The sequence below is a fragment of the Panthera leo genome, chromosome A3 (assembly GCF_018350215.1).
Source record: "Panthera leo isolate Ple1 chromosome A3, P.leo_Ple1_pat1.1, whole genome shotgun sequence".
Lineage (NCBI taxonomy): Eukaryota > Metazoa > Chordata > Mammalia > Carnivora > Felidae > Panthera > Panthera leo.
In genome coordinates this window covers 86,836,459-86,855,808 of record NC_056681.1, presented here as the reverse complement: position 1 = coordinate 86,855,808, position 19,350 = coordinate 86,836,459, and the positions used below count along the sequence as shown (strand labels likewise).

Sequence of the window (19,350 nt, the reverse complement as noted above, 5' to 3'; positions counted from 1 at the left end):
CCCCCAGGCTCCTCCCACCTCAGAACATTTTTTTGTTCCTGGCTAAGAGTTTTCCCAGTGAGACTGGGGTGGGGGGTGGGGCTGGCAAGAGGGGAGGACACACTGCCATTCATCAGAATTTATACCGAATGGCCATACTTTTTCAGAGAAAACCCAGGTTTTCTACCAGAGAAATGGGCAGAGATCTCTCTCTGGAACTTGGCTGGAGGGATGTCACTCTCCGGGAGAACCCCTCTGTCTCTGCAAATATCCCAAAGCAGGCCCAGCCTGCCATGTTCCTTTGTTGGGACAGAAAGGGAATGGAATCTTACCAATAGGTGAAAAGGGCTAGACAGAACACCAAGGATGGGCCCAACCTTCTCCCTACAAAGGCCTAACGCTAACAGGGAAGGGAAAAAAAAGCACCAACAAAGAGTTTAAGATAGTAGTTCCCAGCTTTTTCAAATATGAAGCATTTTTTAACCAATCCATTTTTTAATTTTTAAATTCTTGACATTACAGAACTAAACTGAAATTTATTAACATTCCACTCTTACATTTCTTATCGACAAACAGAAATAAAATTCATGAGCCAAAAACCCAAAACAAAACTAAAAACAGGGAAAAGCTTATAAAACTAAATATGGATCCCAGCATTAACAGCTGAACAGAGAATGTGATTTTTAAATTCTTAGCGGATGATAAAGTTGTGTAGAAACTGAACACTTACAAATTATTTAAAACCTGGAATCACTGACCAGAAATTACACAGTTGGATCATGGGAAAACAGCAGAAAGGGGTTATAAGTGAACCTACACTGTTCTAGCTGCACCCCATGCCCTTCTCAGAGGAAAGCCTGGCATTGATTAGATATTGGGCCAGACTAATACTGGCAGCAGAACCAGTGATAGTAACCTGCCTACCAGAAGAGCCTTCCACTGGATTGGCAATTTTGATCTGGGCCCCGGACATCTGGCGGATCTCATTAATGTTGGCGCCTTGGCGCCCGATTATGCAGCCAATTAAGTTATTTGGAATGGTGAGTTCATGGGTCGTTTGAGTAGATGCATCCAAACTTGCCCAATAGCCTTTCACCTCTGGAGAGCTGGAGTCAATTCCGGCGAATCCGGTCCCGCCGTGCATCATGGCAAAGTGAGACTGTTGTCTTGCCACCTGGTTCAGCTTGGCCAGATCGAGCGGAGAAATGGTGTGTTGTCCTTGAATCGAGTAGGCATCTAGAGGTGGTCCCTCCAGGTCATGGGTGGCATGGGGGTAGCCCGCAGCGTCGCTGCACCGATCTTGGCCGCCCGCACAGATGACTGGAGAGCTGGCCGGCATGGGCTGGTACGGAATGGTCATGACTCTCCCTTGCGGAGACTGGGAGAGCGTCTCCAGCATGACCAGGCAGATCTGCTTGACACACTCGGTGACAGACTGCGGCACGCCAGCAATGGTGATGGCTCGCTCGGTGGAGTTGGGCAGCATATCCCCCGCCACCTGGACCTGGGCCCCCGTACTCTCGCGGATCTCTTTGATCTTACACCCGCCTTTCCCAATCAGGGAGCCGCACTGGGTGGCCGGCACCACCAGCCTCAGGGTGACCGGGGGCCTGCTGGCCGCCGTGCTGTTGGTCATGGAGCTGTTAATATCTTCTTCCAGCTTGTCGATGATCATAGCGAAGGCCTTAAAGATGGCATTGGTGGGGCCGGTCAGAGTGATGATTCTCTCCGGACAATTCCCCTCCGAGATGTTGATCCGCGCGCCACTCTCCTCGCGGATCCTCTTAACCGACTCCCCTTTCTTCCCAATGATGCTTCCTACTTCCTTTCCGTGCATAAGCAGCCGAATGGTGAGAGTCACATTTAGTCCACTTTCAGTCACACCGGCATCCATGGCGAGCGGCGGGCGGCGTTCGGGGGAGTTGGGCTCGTTACGTGGTCAAGTCTTTGGTGGCTGGCGGGGGGAGGGGAGGTGTAGGCCCAAAACTGCCGGCGCGAGGCGAGCGAGGGCCGCGGGAGCGAGCGGGCGCGGGCGGGAGGCCGCGGCGTCGTCGCAGGGGCGGGCGGCGGCGGCGGAGGGGGCGAGCGGGGCCGGGAGCGGCGGGCGGGCGGGTGGGCGAGGGCGCGGCGGTGGCGACTCCGGCGGCAGCCTCGGCGGTCTGGGCGGGGCGGGAAGCCCGCTTTCAACCCCGCGTACCCTCTGACCCCGGAAGTGCTTGCCGCGCAGGACCCCTTGAAAAAAACTGAGGACCCGTATTTTTTAGGTCACAAGATTGCGCCAACCTTCGCATGGTAGTTTAAAAAAAACTCTTTTAACAGCTTAGCATTGAAGATAAAGCCACGATGGGCAGAATCTGTGAGTCCGGCAAGGTTTTAAAACCAACGTGCATTTTATTAACTCCAGCGTCACAGGCAGATGTTTGGGAATGTTAATGTTGTGAGTGGGGGCGACATATTATTTTCCCGCCTTACAAAAAGGGCTTGGATGCGGAGCGACACGGGCAGCCCCGGCGGTAACTGCAGGCGGCAGCTGGGACGCCGCCGGTTTAAAACGTGCGCGTGAGGTGGCTAGAGCGCGTGCGCGAGGGTGTGGGGAGACGGGAGGGGCAGCCGCGGTCTTCCGGGGGGGAGGGGCGGCGAGGCGAGGCTTGTGTGGTGGGCGCGTGCTCGCGCGCGCGCGCGCGTGGGCACGTGGGGCCCCTTCGCCCCAGGCGTCCGGGCGCCCCGTACCAGGCCCCCCACCCCTGTCCTGGTCTCCCCACGGCAGCTGGTGAGGAGAAAGACCGAAACCCACCCCTGCCACCGCTAGAGTCGCGGCTCTGTTGATGACTTCTGGGAAGTGTTGGAAACAGGGCCTTAAAAAAGAATGGCGTCCATTTACATAATGCTTTGTTTGCATTTTGCAAGTTTCTTTCGGTTGAACCTACAGAAATCCCACAGTGTCGTTTTAGTCGTGGCAGTCTCGTCAGGCATTTAGGACAATGGTGTGCTCCTTTTGGGACCGCATTTAGTCAGGGTTGCTGACTAGTGCTTGGAGAATTCTTGCGATTTCCCCCCACACTCCTCACTTTCCCGCTTCTGCGTTTCGGCCTTTCCCCCGTTTCCCCTTTTGGTGCGATCGCCTCGCCCCGCTCCCCTTGGGGGCGGCCCCTGTCGGGCCCCGCCATCTTGGAAGGCCTTTCTTGCCGGTTCGCCACCGCACGTCCCTCTCGCCAAAGAAAGGTCGCTTGGGAGGCTCGTGTACGTTTATTTCTAGCCCTTTCTCTTTCCTGCGGCTAAGCCAGACAGAAAAGGCACACAGACAGACGTGTGCACAACGTGCTTCAGGATCCCTCAGGGAAAGCAGCTAACGTGGCGGTCCCTCCGCCCCTTTCCTTCCCCACGGGGTGGCCGCCATGTTTCCAGAACACAAAATGGCGACACGTGGCCTGGATTCGTTGCCAACGAGAAATTGGGGTCGACCCGAAAGCTCCAAGATGCCCCCACTTCCCCACCCCGTGCGTGTTGGCCAGCGCCTTTCCCTCGCAGCCAGTGCTCTAACCACTCTGGTCCAAACCTAAGCTGCCGAATTTGAATGCATTTCCCCCATTAATTTGAAATGGGAATGTTTATAACTGTAAAATGTAGGTGTGATGCCGAGTCTCTCATAGTCTTAAGTTTAATAATGGGTAATGGGGGGGCAGTGCCAGTGGATGATTTGGGCCCCCAGTTACCAAAGCATTTAGGAATCACTGCTTTAAGAAATAAGATGGGAAGTTACTGATTTCCTAGACCTCTAGCACAGGCTGGTGTGCTGGAGAGACTGAGAAATGGTCTTATAAAATTTCTTAGAATTTCCATGAAGCAGTTTGGATACCTGTGACCATTTTCAGAGGCTAGCTGACCGGTGAACCTAAGTTTACCACAAGTGGTATTAACTTTCAGTATGGAGGGACAGATGTTATTGTGCATTTACCAGCGCAAGATCCTGTGCTAGCATTTTACTGCATACTATCTTTAATTTTTACAGTGATCTGAGGTAGGTGTTATCTTTTTCTCTCTCTTTTTCTAACAGATGAATTCACTTAGGCCCAGAGAGATGAAGTGACTAATTCAAGGTCACACAGTGGAGGATGGATTCCAGACCTTCTGATTTCCTTATTGGTGAGCACTTTCTCAAATTTTTCTGTAAGTCAGTGTTTTAAAATTTAAGTGCTATTTGAAGTTTAGGTGAGCTTGTCATTTAAAAGAACCTCTCAGGTAACCTTTTGGTGCATAGTCACCCCGTTTGTATCTTTTGGGGATTCCCAGCTTTTCCTGGTGTGAACTATACCTTGGCTCAAATGCTATTTAAAAAAATTTTTTTAATTAAAAAATTGGTGTCTGGGTGAGAATTGGGAGTGGGAAATGATTCAGCCCTACCCAAAGGCTGAAGTATGTGTCAGTCCAGCCTTGTCTGTGGCACATTCAAGTCTACCTGGCTCTGTGGAAGCAAGCAGTTTCTCTGACTCACTTGCTTCCTTTAGCTACCCATGGGCACGACTTCCGCCTTCCTCACCCCAGTGTCCCAACCAAGTAAAAATAAATAATTTCACTTTAGCGCCAAGCCTCCATTTCTCTGCAAATATTGACAGAGCATGACAGTGTTAAGGAAATCATGGTCTATGAACTCTTCAGTTCAGTGTAACGAATAACTTGTAGGTCAAGCAAGGAATATGTGCCTGAACAGGGCTCTACTTGTGTGGATGTTAGAGATGGAGAGAAGGGCTTTTTGCTTCTTTTAACTTACATTAATGTCATATATCATAGTTTTCAAAGTGCCTTTGCGTTACTTTGTGTAATTCTATAACCAACTTTAATTGGTGGGTACATTATAGCAACAATGGCAGTACTAGCATTAAGTGCTAACTTTGTGACTGGCACTGTTTGAAGCTTTATTCTGTATGTTATTTCAGTGGCTCTCACATTTTTTTTTTTAAGTTTATTTATTTTGAGAGAGAAAGAGTGTGCTAGTGTGCACGTGAGCCCCTGAGTGGGGTAGGGGTATGTGTGTGTGTGGCTGGGGGCGGGGGGCAGAGAGAGAGGGAGGGAGGGAGAGAATCCTAAGCAGGCTTTGTACTGTTAGCATGGAGCTGGACTTGATCTCATGAACCCAACCATGAGATCATGACGTGAGCCAAAATCAAGGGTTGGTTGCTTAATTCACTGAGCCACCCAAGTCCTCCCCTCCTTTTTTTTAAGATTTTATTTTTAAGTAATCTGTATACCCATTGTGGGGCTCGAATTCACAACCCCAAGATCAAGAGTCACGTGCTCCACTGACTGAACCAGCCAGGCACCCCAACAGTTTTAAAAGTAAGCCATCAAGACATAACATTTTTACAAAATAATTCATATATGCATAGACATATGTAACAGAAACCAAATCTTTGTAAAACAGTATTTATTTTTACTGTATGCGGTGTACTCTGGTAATTTCTGTTTGTTTACGTGAAATAAAAAGGTATATCACAACTGAAGTGACAAACCGTTATAAGGTTGTGACCAAAATGATTAATATACACATTTAATCCTCACAAAACTCCTGAGATGAAAGTGATGCAATTTATATTTTACAGAGATACAGAAAGGTGAAGGATTTTGTCTAACACACAGTTATTAAATAGTAAAATATGGATTTGAATTTGGGCAGTCTGAGCCCAGAGCCTGTATATTTACCACTGAGCTAGATGTGGTCTCTGCAGATGGCCTTGTCTTTAAGGGAGACAGAGTTGTTTAGGGAATTAAAATTATTAGTAAATGTTACAAACAAACTGAAGACGCAACAAGAGAAATTCTATGTAACGAAGAGTTATATCCTTATTCAAAATACTCTGGTCTGTATGAGGTGCCTGGGTGGCTCAGTTGGTTCAGCATCTGACTTCAGCTCAGGTCATGACCTCACAATTCATGAGTTCAAGCCCTGCATAGGGCTCTGTGCTAACAGCTCAGAGCCTGGAACTTGCTTTGGATTCTGTGTCTCCCTCTTTTTCTGCCCCTCCCCTGCTCACACTCTGTCTCTCTCTGTCTCTCAACAATAAGTAAATGTGAAAAAAAGTTAAAACAAAACAAAATATTTTGGTCTCTAAATCTGTCACATATTTATTTCCCCTGAAGAAAAATGTACACGTTGGGTCTTTCTTCCTGTCTATTTAAAGCCTTTTTGCCTGAAATTTTCCATTAATTCCTTCTTCTCTGAGTACCTCCCTGATTCTACTCACCTCTTCCTTCAATGAAGACTTCCCCTTCCCAGCCTCTCTGTTTCCCCCAGAGTCCTATAGCCCCCACGCCCCCCTGAAGGCTACGTTTGGCTGTTAATTAAATTGTAATCTGCATTGGTGTTGATAGTGTGTTGTACAGGGCATTGGTGTCATGGGTGACCCAGAGATCTGGTAAAGAGGACATTGGACTTGGGAATCTGTGGCTCTGGCCCCTAGCTCCAGCTCTCCCACTGTCTAACTTTGAGAAGTCTACAACCCAGTTCAAAACTGGGCTTTGGTTTTCCCACGTGTAAAACAACAGATTAAATGATTTTTTCTAATTCTATCCAGGGAGTGATGATACTTGATGATCTTGGGTATCTCTGGGAGGGAGGAGGATTATGTAAATATTTTACTTATGGTAAATTTACCCCTCCCTTCCTCAGACCTGCAGTATCTTGTGTATACGTGATTGAATTCCACACCACCCATTTTACAGATGAAGCCACTGAGATATGGAACATTTGACTAGTCACTGACCCACCCCTGGAGCCTCACACATGACTCTTCTCCTCCCATTTGAATGACTGCAGGTTAGTTAAGGGGTTTAATGAGTTTGGGAAGGTGAGTCAGGCTTAGACTTTGGAAATTGAACCACAGGATTTATATTCCATTCAGAGGAGGGATTTTTGCTTTCTTTTACCTCACATTGGCATGTTTATGAAATGTTTTAAAGTGATTTCACATTATTTACTAATCATCACAGACACCCTTGCCATGAAAGTATAAATATGCCTGTTTTATGGAAGAGCTATCTATAGATCAGAGGAATGAAGTGACTTGCCCAAGGTTACACAGCTTGTCAGGACCTGAGCTGGGTCTCTTGACTTCTAGTTGTGGATTGTTCCTCTCCTTGGCTTTTGATGCTAGTTGCACTGACTTTGACACATGGAATAGTTTTATCTTTAACTCAGAAAGCTTTCAATCCAGCCTTTATTTTTCTGTCCCAGAGCATCTAGTCCATTTATGTTAGGTTCCTGATTCTTTTGGTTTAAGAAAAGCTCTTTCCTCTTTTTGTCTAATGTTTACATTTATGGGTTTGGGAAATGGTGGGAATTATTCCTCGATGAGGCTGTGGAGGCAGGGACCACATCCCTCCCCCTCCCCCCGCCCCCCCAATATACCTTTTCCAGCAAATGTACTACAGCTTTTTAAAAAAATTTTTTTTTTCAACGTTTTTTATTTATTTTTGGGACAGAGAGAGACAGAGCATGAACGGGGGAGGGGCAGAGAGAGAGAGGGAGACACAGAATCGGAAACAGGCTCCAGGCTCCGAGCCATCAGCCCAGAGCCTGACGCGGGGCTCGAACTCACGGACCGCGAGATCGTGACTTGGCTGAAGTCGGATGCTTAACTGACTGCACCACCCAGTCGCCCCTGTACTACAGCTTTTTAAATTTGCCCTACCAACATGCAGTTTTGCAAAAAATAAACAAAAAACCAACATGGTTTCTTCTTCTCTTACTCTTTCAGATTTAGCTTTTCATTTTTCTTTTATTTGAAATTATAGTAAATTGAGAGGATCTTTACCCTATCACTTTCTGGGATACTACAAAGTATAACCTACGAAATATTTCTTGCCCACTTTGTAGATAGGAACAATAGTTACAATAATAATCTCATATACTGGTGACCCTGTGCTACCGTTATGGGGTTAATACTGAGTTTTCTCAGAAACTTAAGAAATATATTGGTGTGCCTTACAAAAGTGCCCAGGAAATACAGCAACATCCTTGGTCTAAGTTCTCCTGGTTGGGGAAAGTAATGCCTGTGGATTCCCAAGGGTTACTCTGACTGAAATAAGTCATGGAGAATGGAGTGCAGAGAAAAATTAAAGGAAAAATGAGAACAGAGTACAAATGTAAAGTATAGAAGAAAATGAGGAAGGAAAAAAGATAAGAAAAGGAAAAAGACAAGGGCAGAGAAAAGAGGAGAAAACAAGATCAGTGGAACGGATATGAAGAGAACAATTCCGAGGTTCATTTGCTCCTTATGTGCTGTGGGAAGCATAGGCTTGCACCAAGAAAGAGCAGCTGGTATGAGAACTCATGAACTGATCTGAACCACCATGTCTCTTTTTTAATCTTCTTTTTCTAATATCAAGTAGGGAAAATTTGTTTCTAGTATCAGCTGGGGATGTGATTAGACACCAATAGTTTCAATATTAGCTTTAGTCCTATTGGTTTATCAAGGAAAATGTGCTATAAAAATCACATTAAAGTATTCCAGGTCAAATTTTATCCTATTCATTCAGTCAGCAATTTTTTTTTCAATTATTATTATTTTTAAGTTTAATTTTACTCTCAGTGTGGGGCTTGAACTCACTACCCCAAGATCAAGAGTTGCATGCTCTACCAACTGAGCCAGCCAGGCACCCCAGTCAGCAAATACTTATGGATTGCTTGATATGTCCCAGACACTAAGGATATAAAAATGAATGAGATCCTGTTCTTGCCTTCAAGATGTTTATGATCTGGAAAGGGACACAGACAAGTAAACAGATTTGCAGTACAATATGTTAAGGTATTAGGATATAAGTAAGCAGAGGATGTTACTGGCTTAGAAGAAGGCCCTTGATTCAGCCTTGGAGGGGATCCAGAATGACTGCCTAGCGAAGGTGACATTTAGGCTGAGTCCCAAGTTGGCAGATTACAAGGTGGAGGGCAGGAAAGAGTAACTCCAGGCAGGGAAGCAAAAGCCCAAAGGCAGAGAGTATGCGGTCCATTCAGAAGTTGAAGCCACTTCAGGAAGGTATGAAGGATGTTTGCATGATCCAGTTTTTCGTGATTGTTGTACTGCTTTAGAAGTGTACATTATTGAGACTTGATTATGCTTACTAGAGCACAGAAAGTCTAAATCCTTATTTTGTAGCAGGATTCTCTTTTAAGATGAAGGTATCAGAGGGACATCTGGATGGCTTAGTTAAGCGTCTGACTTCCTGCTCAGGTCATGATCTCACAGTCTGTGGGTTCAAGCCCCGTGTCATGCTCCGTGCCGACAGCTCAGAGCCTGGAGCCTACTTCAGATTCTATGTCTCCCTGTCTCTCTGTCCCCTGCTTGCTCTCTCTCTCTCTCTCTCTCTCTCTCTCTCTCAAATATTAAAAAAAATTTTTTTGTAAAAGATGAAGATATCAGAAATTGTACTTCTGGTCTATAGATTGTAAGAAGAAAATGTAAATAAAGCACAGTCTTTGAATTAGCAAATGGTTATTAAACTTCTGTGCAATAAAGGAAAGAAGGTGCAAGGCATAGCATATCCCCCCCGCCCCGCCATTTTTTTTTTTTTTTTTTTTTTAAGATTTTATTTTTAACTAATCTCTGTGCCCAATGTGGAGCTCAAACTTACAACCCCTGAGATCAAGAGTCGCATGCACCATTGACTGAGCCAGCCAAGCGCCCCAGCATATCCCTTTCTTATCCAACTTTTGGATTTGATTGTATTCTGCTTTGTTTTTAAGGAGGTGTATGTGTGGAAGTTTAGGGTCTTTGTTTAGTTGGTTAGGATCTTTGAGTTAGGGGGGAGGGAAAGGATTTCAAGAATAATTGCTACTTTATGGCAGAACAAAAGAAATACATTTAAAAAGCTCTTTTTTTTTAATGTTTGTTTATTTTTTATTTATTTATTTATTTTTAATGTTTATTTATTTTTGAGACAGAGAGACAGAGCATGAATGGGGGAGGGTCAGAGAGAGAGGGAGACACAGAATTGGAAGCAGGCTCCAGGCTCTGAGCCATCAGCCCAGAGCCCGACGCGGGGCTCGAACTCACGGACCGCGAGATTGTGACCTGAGCTGAAGTCGACGCTTAACCGACTGAGCCACCCAGGTGCCCCTAAAGCTCATTTTTCTGATCTCCCCTATTGAGCACAAACAAGACTTAGGGAACATTGTTAGACAGTTAATTCAACCAGACAAAGCATTTAACATTATTCTCTATGTAAAATCTGTTGTGGACATGGATATAGCTGCATTAAATAAAAACCTTATGTGTATTCATTGGACAATACTGGGATTTTACCTGGAGTAAAAGAAAAAAAAAAGTACTATATGTAGAGTAGGGAAGAACATGCTTGGAAAATAGCACACAGATTCAGTCGTCATTTCTCAGTCATCTTCTTGACCCTGTAGCACCTGAAACTCCCTCCTTGCACATTAGTTTCGTTTGACTTCCAGGATGCCACTCTGTTGGTTTCCCCCCTCCTCACCAGCCCCTCCTTCTCACCCCCCCCACCTTTTAGCTGATTCTTCCTTATCTCCTCAGCCTCTAATGAAGGAGTACTCAGATTAGTCCTTGCATCCCTTCTCTGTTTATACTCATTCCCTGGGTGCTCTCTTTCAAGACCTCAAATACCATTTATACCCTGACAGCTCTCAAGTGTATAGTACTAGCTTGGATGTCTTCCCTTGAACTCAAGACTCCTATCCAACTGCCTACAAGATATCATCTCCACTTGGTTATTTAATAGCTTCTTGAGCTTAACGTATTCAGCAAATTAATTCTGGAACTTCTCTTCTCAAACATGTACCTCTGCCAATTCTTCCCCATTTTAGTTTCAGTTGTATTGAACATATGGAGGACTCTCCCTTGACTCTCTTCCTTTTCTTGCTCTCTTCATCTAATCTACTAGTAGGTCCTATGAGCTCTACCTTAAAAAACATCCAGGATTTGAACACTTCTCACCACCTCCCCTGCTACTTTTAGAATAGCCTTCCAAATTGTCTTCCCTCAGTCTAATCTGAACAGTGACCAGAGTCGTTTTGTTAAGTTTATATCAAATCATTCCACTCCTCTGCTGAAAACTATTCACTGGGTCCCACCCATGTTAAAAATTAAAGTCCTTACAGTGATCTAAGAGGCCACATAGCATATTCAGTGCTCCCCCAGCTGCTCTGACCTCATCTTTTATCACTTTCTCCTTGTGCTCCGGACACATTGGTCTCCTTGCAGTTGCTCCAGCATGCCAAGCCTTGAACTTCTTAGTGGTATTCTTTGCCTGGAATACTTCTTCCAGTTACCAGTATGGTCTCCTCCCTTACCTCCTTCAGGTGTCTGCTCTTGTCACCTAGTTTGTGAAACATTCCTTGACCATCCTATTTAAAGTAAAAGCCATCTCCTGCCCTCTTCATTCCTTCTTCCCTTTTCCTGCTGTATTTTTCTCCACAGAACTTATCACTGTTTGAGGTACTATTCATTCATTCATTCTTCACATATTTATTGAGGGATGCCTACTATGTGCCAAGCACTGTACTGGGGACTCTCTCTACTATAGTCTGTTTATTATTTGTCACCTGCCACTGGAATGTAAATTTCCTGATGACTAGGACTTTGTTTTGCTTGTTGCTATATTGCCATCTCCTAGAATAGTGTCTAGCACATTGCAGTTGAATGAATACATTTATTCAGATTTTAAACAAAAACGTATTGAATGTATAGGGGATTGTGTACCAGATAATGAGGGAAAGATATGTATAAATAATATATTGTTCCTGCCCTCAAGTTGCTCAGTCTAAAATATGCTTATTTTGACCTGAACAGTACTGTGTTCTCTAACAGGATAAAGTGTTACATCATTTTGGAATTGGGGAGGTGGAGGTAAGGACTAGTGTGCAAGGGTATGGATCTCTCCAGAGGTGAAGTCTTGCTTTATCAGGCTTATCAATAATTTGTGTACTGGTTCTGGGAGGGCAGGATTGCTGATAGCTCACTGCATTACTGGCTTTTTGGATTATAATTTCTGTTTAGTTTTGTCTTATTAGAGCAGGAGCTTCTTTAAAATCCTGCTATCAGTCTTGGTTCTTTTTAGATATCTTCTAGGAACCTCTGTCACAGCCACTTTTTTCAAGATAAGTGAAGGAGTTTACTATCTTTACCTTCCTCCATATCTGAAAGTTCTTTTCCAGAAACTGTGGTCATCCATGTACTAACTGTTTGGTCTTGAACCTCTCAGAACCTCAGTTTCTGCACTTGTCAAATGGAGATAATGATAAATGACATCAGTCTTTCTTCTTTTTAAAAAATTTTTAAAAATTTTTAAAATTTTAAAAAATTAAAAAAAAATTTTTTTAATCTTTATTTTTGAGAGACACAGAGACAGCGTGCGAGTGGGGGAGGAACAGAGAAGGAGACACAAAATCCGAAGCAGGCTTCAGGCTCTGAGCTGCCAGCACAGAACTCAATGTGGGGCTCGAACTCACAAACTGCGAGATCATGACCTGAGCTAAAGTCAGACACCCAACCGACTGAGCCACCCAGGCACCCCGACATCAGTCTGTCTTCTTATGAGGATGAAATGAGTAAATACTGATTTTGAGAGTGGGGCAGTAGAGAAGGGAAAGAGAGAACAATTTCCTTTTTTTTTATAAAGTATTTTTTAAAAGTTTATTTATTTAAATTTTTTTAATCTTTTATTTATTTTTGAGAGAGCAGGGGAGGAACAGAGAGAGGAAGACAGAATCTGAAGCAGGCTCCAGGCCCTGAGTTGTCAGCACAGAGCCTGATGTGGGGCTTGAACCCGTGAATGGTGAGATCATGACCTGAGCTGAAGTCAGACACTTAACTGACTGAGCCACCCAGGTGTCCCTAAAGTTTGTTTATTTATTTTGAGAGAGAGGGAGAGAGAGTGTGTGCTAGTGGAGGAGGGGCAGAGAGAGAGGGAGAGAGAGAATCCGAAGCAGGCTCTATACTATCATCACAGAGCTCGATGCAGGGTTTGAACTCACAAACTGTGAGAATATGACCTGAGCCGAAATCAAGAGTCAGATGCTTAACCAACTGAGCCACCCAGGTGCCACTGAAAAAAAAATTTTTTTTTCTTTATGTTTATTTATTTAGAGAGTGTGAGCTTGGGAGGGGCAGAGAGCCGAGAGAGAGAGGGGGACAGAGGATCCGAAGAGGCCTCTGCGTTGACAGCAGTGAGCCTGATGTGGGGCTCGAACTCACAAACTGTGAGATCATGACCTTAGCCAAAGTCAGATGCTTAACCAGCTGAGCTACCCAGGAACGCCCAAAAAACTTTTTAATACGCTTATGTTTCATTTCTACCGAGAGTAGTGAAGATTTTTTTTAATATATATATTTTTAAATGTTTGTTTATTTTGAGAGAGAGAGAGTGTGAGCAGGGGAAGAGTAAAGAGGGAGACAAGAAAATCCCAAGCAGGCTCCACGCTGTCAGCACAGGGCTTGACGTGGGGCTCGATCTCACAAACCGTGGGATCGTGACCTGAGCCGAAACCAAGAGTTGGTTGCTTAACTGAATCACCCAGGAGCCCCATAAAGATTTTATTTTTAAAAACAAAGATGTTAGGGTCCTGGGTTTGGGCTTTAGGGTTAAACGTTAAAAAAAAATGATTATTTAAAAAAATACATTAATATATTGTTTTCTATAGAGTAACAGGTTTTTAGAAAATATTTCCTTGTGTTTCTACTCAGGTAATTACTTTTGTATTACAGAAGGGCAGTGAAATACTAGAACCCCACCCCAGGCTGTGCAGTGAGCTGGTGTCTTCGTAGGCAAACAACCATTTCCTTTTAGGTGAAGTTGGAGTTCAGGAAGTACTATTTGAAGAGGCTCAAAGGGATTGATGATGATAACAACAGCAATAATAGTAGTGTCTAACTGATGAACCAGGCACTTTATGTAGAATGTCTTATTTTAACAGCATAGCAACCACATGAAGGCTGGTGCCTTGAGAAGTACAGCAGTGTAGGAGTAAAGAGCATAGACTCTGGGGTCAAACTTTCTATACTGACTTCACAGCTTTGCCAGTAGCTAGCTGTGTGGTCTTGAGTGAGAAAACTGCCTCTTCTTCCTCTTCTGTAAGATGAAGGTAATAATAGTAACTGCTTCATGAGGTTGTAACGATTAAATGATGTAAGCCCTGTAAAGCACAGTACTTGGCATATAGAAAGTGCTCACCAAATTTTATTGTAATAAAAGTAGATGGAGAAACAGAGGCTTAGAAAGAGGGAAGTTAATTTGCCTTAGTGACACAGCAAATATAAATGACAGAACAGTAATTTGTGTCTGGGAAGTCAAACTCCATTTCCCTTCCTTCCTTCCTTCCTTCCTTCCTTCCTTCCTTCCTTCCTTCCTTCCTTCCTTCCTTCCTTAAATAGGCTCCACATGGGGCTTGAACTTACATCTTTGAGATCAGGAGTTGCATGCCACTGACTGATCCAGCCAGGCACCCCATTCAGCGCTCTTGTTTCTTAACCATTACATTGTACCGCCATTATGGATTGAGGGTGAGAGCCTGGACAAGAACCACATTTTGTCCAACTTGAGGTGAGCATAGATCTAAAGGTCACACTTGGGTTCAGACCTATGGAAGCTTTATTTGTGCTCTTTTTTTTTTTTTTTAACATTTTAAATTTATTTTTTGAGAGAGCGAGGGCAGGGGAGGGGAAGAGAGAGAGGGAGACACAGAATCTGAAGCAGCTTCAGGCTCTGCACAGAGCCTGAAGCAGGGCTTGAACTCATGAACTAGGAGATCATGACCTGAACTGAAGTCAGACACTTAACCAACTGAGCCACCCAGGGACCCCTTTATCTGTGCTCTTAACACTGTAGCATGTACTGGTTATTCTCTGAAGTGATTGTTCCTTAGATCCAAACAAATGAATGAGTGATGGGTTATTTATGGTCTGCTGAGGGGTTGAGTGTTCCCTGGCTGGGGCCAGGAAATGGAGCTGAATAAACACCTGTATCTTACCCACTGCTCTTGGACCTAAGTAGGAGCTTGTCTACTGTCTTTTGTTATTATGATTGTTACTCCTTATACAACTGGTAATGATGAGAAGCTGAGCAGTGTATATATCAAGCACTTTATTTTTTATTTTATTCATTTATTTTTAAAATTCTTTCTCTCTCTCTCTCTCCCTTTCTTTCTTTCTTTCTTTCTTTTGTGCGAGTCAGGGAAGGGAGCAGATGGAGAGAGAGGATCTCAAAGAGACTCCACGCTCAGTACACAACCCAACTCGGGGCTCAGTCCCATAACCCTGGGATCATGACCAGAGCCAAAACCAAGAGTTGGGTGCTCAACTGACTGAGCCACCCAGCCACCCAGTAAATATTTTATTTTTAAGTAATCTCTACACCCAACATGGAGCTCGAACTCACAACCCCGAGATCAAAAGTTGCATCCCCTCCCAACTGGGCCAGCCAGGAGCCCTTACATTGAGCACTTTATGTGCCATGCATTTGACATAGATTATCTCATCTAGTCCTTAATGTAACCGTATGAGGTAGTCACTCCTAACCCTATTTTATAGAAACAGAGAGATAGGAAACTTGCTTAAGCTCACATAGTGTGTGTGGTGGAGCTGGGATTTGAATACACAGTCTGACTCTAGAGTCCACATTCTTGATCTCTACACTCTATTGTTTCTATTCTTTCCTGTGTAAAGTATATAGTATATGGTAGGTGGCTTAGTAGGTCCAGTCCTATTTTCCCATCTGAAAAATGGGAAGATTTTGACTATTGGGCTAGAAATAAGGAGGCCTGTGATCTTGTCCTAACCTTGTCACCAACTTGCCACATCCAGGACTTCACTTTTCTTAGCCTCATTGTCCTCATTCATTAAACAAAAGGGTCACTCTAGATGGTCTCTGAGATCCCTTCTAACTCTTAATGTTCTGATTGACCATATGAAGTAAGGAGAATAACACCTGCTCAACTCCTTGATTTTGGAGTGGTGGTATTTGTGAGGTTTTAGGGAGTCTGCTTTGTGTAAGGGAAGATGCCAGATTTTAGGACAGAGAACATTGCTTTCCTGAAGAAGGTAGGTCTGGGCTCTTTTTTGAGGGTGGTTGCCTAGGGAACCTAGCCTCTGGCCAGCAACTGTCAGGAATGCTTTGGTTAAGAGTTGGCTACAGATAACTAAAACAAGCAGCACATTTAGGTTTCACTTTCCACCCCGCCCCCCCCAGCTACCTTTCCTTTTCATGCTCCCAGTTTGATACACTTGTATATATTAGTATTTAACAGGAGTTTGTTATTTAAATCTTTATTGTAATCTTATGAGGTAAGTACTATTCTAAATATACAGTTAATGAAAGTGAGGCAAATAGAGTTAAATAATTTGTCCATAGTTACTCAAGTGGAAAGTGGTATTCAACCCACTATGTTGTACTGCCTAGTAGGAACTTAAAAAAAAAAAAAGCAAAGGGAGGACTCTTTATTTATTGGTGGTGTTTTGTTTTGTTTTTTCTTTAAAAAGTTTTTTTTTAAGTTTATTTATTTTGGTAGAGAGTGTGAACAGGGTAGGGGTAGAGTGAGAGGGTAGAGAGAGAATCCCATTGTGGGGCTTGAACTCATGAACTGTGAGATCATGACCTGAGCCGAAATCAAATTGGACACTTAACCCCTGAGCTACCCAAGTGCCCTGTTTTTGTTTTCTTTAGAATAGTAGACTCTTGGAGTTGGAAAGAGCTTTTACCATAGTCAGTCTCCTTGCCTACTATCTGCCATCTGGTTACAGGAACGCTTTCCATCATCCCCCTGACAGATGATCACCCAAGTTCTTTTTGAATACTTCCATTGCTGGGGAGCTAGCTCATTACTTCTTGAGGAATCCCATTATATGTGACTTGTTCTCTTGGGTAAGAGATTATTTCTTGTTTTGAAATTAAATCTAATTGAGATGACTTACCAGTTTTAGGCCTGTCTTCTGGAACCATTTAGGATAATTATGATCCATCTTCCATATACCAATCTTGTTAATGTTTGAAGACCCTTTTCCTATTTATAAGTCATTTGTAGTTTTCTCATAGCATCTAAACTTGCTTTCAGTTTGGATTGGTCTGCACAAAGCAGTCTCTATTTTTTATTGCTTTGCAAGTGCAGCCTTGCAACAGATCTATGCTTCACTTCTTATGGTTAGGCACAAAGTATGGGCTCTTTCCACATCTTTGGAGAACGAATAAATGGTGAGCTGAGTCTCTACAATAGTATATGAGTCTGAAGGGTTTGCAGTTTCCTACTCTTGTAATCTAATGTCCATTAGACTGTTGCCCTGTACACACTGTTAGAGCTCACAAAATGGCTGGAAGTTTATCCGGGCATTTGACAAAATTGCATTTACTTCATCAGGCCACTAGGTGATGAACAACTCACAAACCCAGACTTTCAGGGGCAGTTGTATACAGGACAGTTTTAGATTGTAGTTGGAAAGGCCATCAGAAGTCATTTGGTACAACCTTATTAAAAGGTCTTTTGGGGATGGGGGAGGGGAAACATGTCTTGTGTATACTTTGTCTTTCCCAGCTTTATTCCAATTTTAAATATTAATTTGAATAGGGTACTTCTTTTTCTGAGTGATCTTAGAAAAGGGGCCTGGGTGGTACTTTCAAGGTTCTTTTGTGCCCAATTATGTATATGTATATTTTAAAGGTTTTATTTTTAAGTAATCTCTACCCAACGTGGGGCTCAAACTTATAGCCCTGAGATCAAAAGTCTCATGTTCTACCAACTGAGCCAGCCAGGTGCTCCTGTATTTTATCATAATGTAGGAATGATGTCTTGGCTTGGTTTAGGATTCTCAAATAGTCGTTCTTGCCACTACAAAGTCTACATGCAGCTTTCTCCTGTCTTCAGTTTCAAGTGATACACATGGGAAGTCCAGTGCCAATAGGATTGTTTTTCCTTGTAAGTAATTACCTGTCCTTTCTCTTTGGAAGTTTGTAAATTTTTTTCTTCATGCTTAGATTTCATCATGATATGCTTTGGGTGTGTTTCTTTTTAAAGTAACTCTGCTTGCCCCTTGTTAACCTTTTTTAGATCTAAAAACTTAAGTCTTTTCTTAACTCAAGGAAGTTTCCATCTGTTTCCAACCTTCACAGAAGAAGAAACTGTCCAGAAAGGTGACTTACTCAAGGTCACGCAGCTAGTTAAAAATGAACTTCAAGCAAATAACTTGACTTCTTTGATGACCTATATTTTCATTGTACTGAATATTGCTCTGTTGAGAGGGCCAACATGAAAAACTTGGGAAATTTTTTAGTGAGACACGAATTTTGCTGAGGGTCTGTGGGGACATGAAGAAGGACAAAGAGATGATAAAATTAATTATGATTAAAATGTGGCCCATTTGGGGGCTCCTGGGTGGCTCAGTTGGTTAAGTATCTGACTCTTGATCTCAATTTAGGTCATGATCTCACGTTTTGTGGGTTTGAACCATGTTTCTGGCTCTGCAATGACGGTGTGGAGCCTGCTTGCGATTCTTCCTTTTTCTCCTTCTTTCTTCCCCTCCCCACTCATGCTTGCAAGCTCTCTCTCTCTGAGACTTTCTCAAAATAAATAAATAAAAATGTGGCCCATTTGAAGAACTGTAAAATTCACAAGGTATCCCAGTTACTGGAGTTAACCCAGAGCTCTAAAACTTAATAAAGCTAGTTTTGCAAGGGAGAAAAACTTGATAAAGCCAGGAAGTTTATTGAACACTTGGATAACTAGATACTTAGTTGTCAGGAGTTGGATAAGTATGGTCATGCCCTATTGTAAATATTGGAAAACATATGAGTATCTGAAGGCTTGGAGACAGACATCATAAATTGTGTCTTATCAGTGGTCTGGTTTCTGTTTTGAGTTCCAGCCTGGGACCCTTTTCTGCTGGGAACCACCTGTCCCTGGCTCTGTTGATCTTTGGATTTCCCCAGCCCTCACTCAGTCCCTTTCAGTTTTGAAATGAAACCTACCCCACCGGGTGAGGTCAGGTACTGAGAGAACTTTGACAGCTCATACCAGGTTGTTTTTTTTCTAGAGTCTGGTATGTGACTGTGTGAAGTGTAAGGTTCAGCAGGCTGTGATATAGACTAATTGATGGTGAATCACCTGTTGGGTAGGGCCCAGGTAGTGCCATTTCTTTGGGTAACCAGGAAAACATGTAGACCAAATATGTTGTCTTTCATCCTCAGACACTTGAAACTTAAGAGTACAGTCACCAGAGATCTGCCATGATCTCTCTGCCTTGGGTTACTACAGAAGGAAAGACATTGTTTTATTTCAGTGTCTTTTCGCCTCATTTTTAGAACCTCCATTCTTTTCAGGAAGGAGCCAAGTCCTTGGCCTCTTTCTGCTGCTCCAGCTTCTAAATG

General features: G+C 43.4%; 1 protein-coding gene and 1 long non-coding RNA gene across 21 annotated transcripts in view; one reads left to right on the top strand and one right to left on the bottom strand.

The window, feature by feature from the left end:
• Window positions 1–454: 454 nt before the first annotated feature.
• PCBP1 (poly(rC) binding protein 1) lies at window positions 455–2,010 on the bottom strand. Its single transcript, XM_042930224.1, has one exon. The coding sequence runs from the start codon at window positions 1,871–1,873 to the stop codon at window positions 803–805; it is 1,071 nt and encodes a 356-aa protein (XP_042786158.1). The 5' UTR covers window positions 1,874–2,010; the 3' UTR covers window positions 455–802.
• Window positions 2,011–2,125: 115 nt separating this feature from the next.
• The window catches only part of LOC122216163, a 103,922-nt gene continuing 86,697 nt past the window's right edge, over window positions 2,126–19,350 (top strand). For 4 of the 20 annotated variants that reach the window (XR_006200761.1, XR_006200754.1, XR_006200752.1 and 1 more), the window contains exons 1-3: window positions 2,594–3,219; window positions 4,034–4,122; window positions 6,644–6,790. This is a non-coding gene — a long non-coding RNA (uncharacterized LOC122216163). Of the gene's footprint in view, window positions 2,336–2,582; window positions 3,220–4,033; window positions 4,123–6,643; window positions 6,791–16,736; window positions 16,858–17,790; window positions 17,903–19,350 lie in introns of those variants that run through there. The other 16 variants (XR_006200760.1, XR_006200746.1, XR_006200743.1 and 13 more) reach the window with 9 other exon arrangements.

Bases quoted from the DNA above. Each gene is read 5' to 3' on its own strand.
- PCBP1 (XM_042930224.1), bottom strand. From the start codon at position 1,873: ATGGATGCCGGTGTGACTGAAAGTGGACTAAATGTGACTCTCACCATT.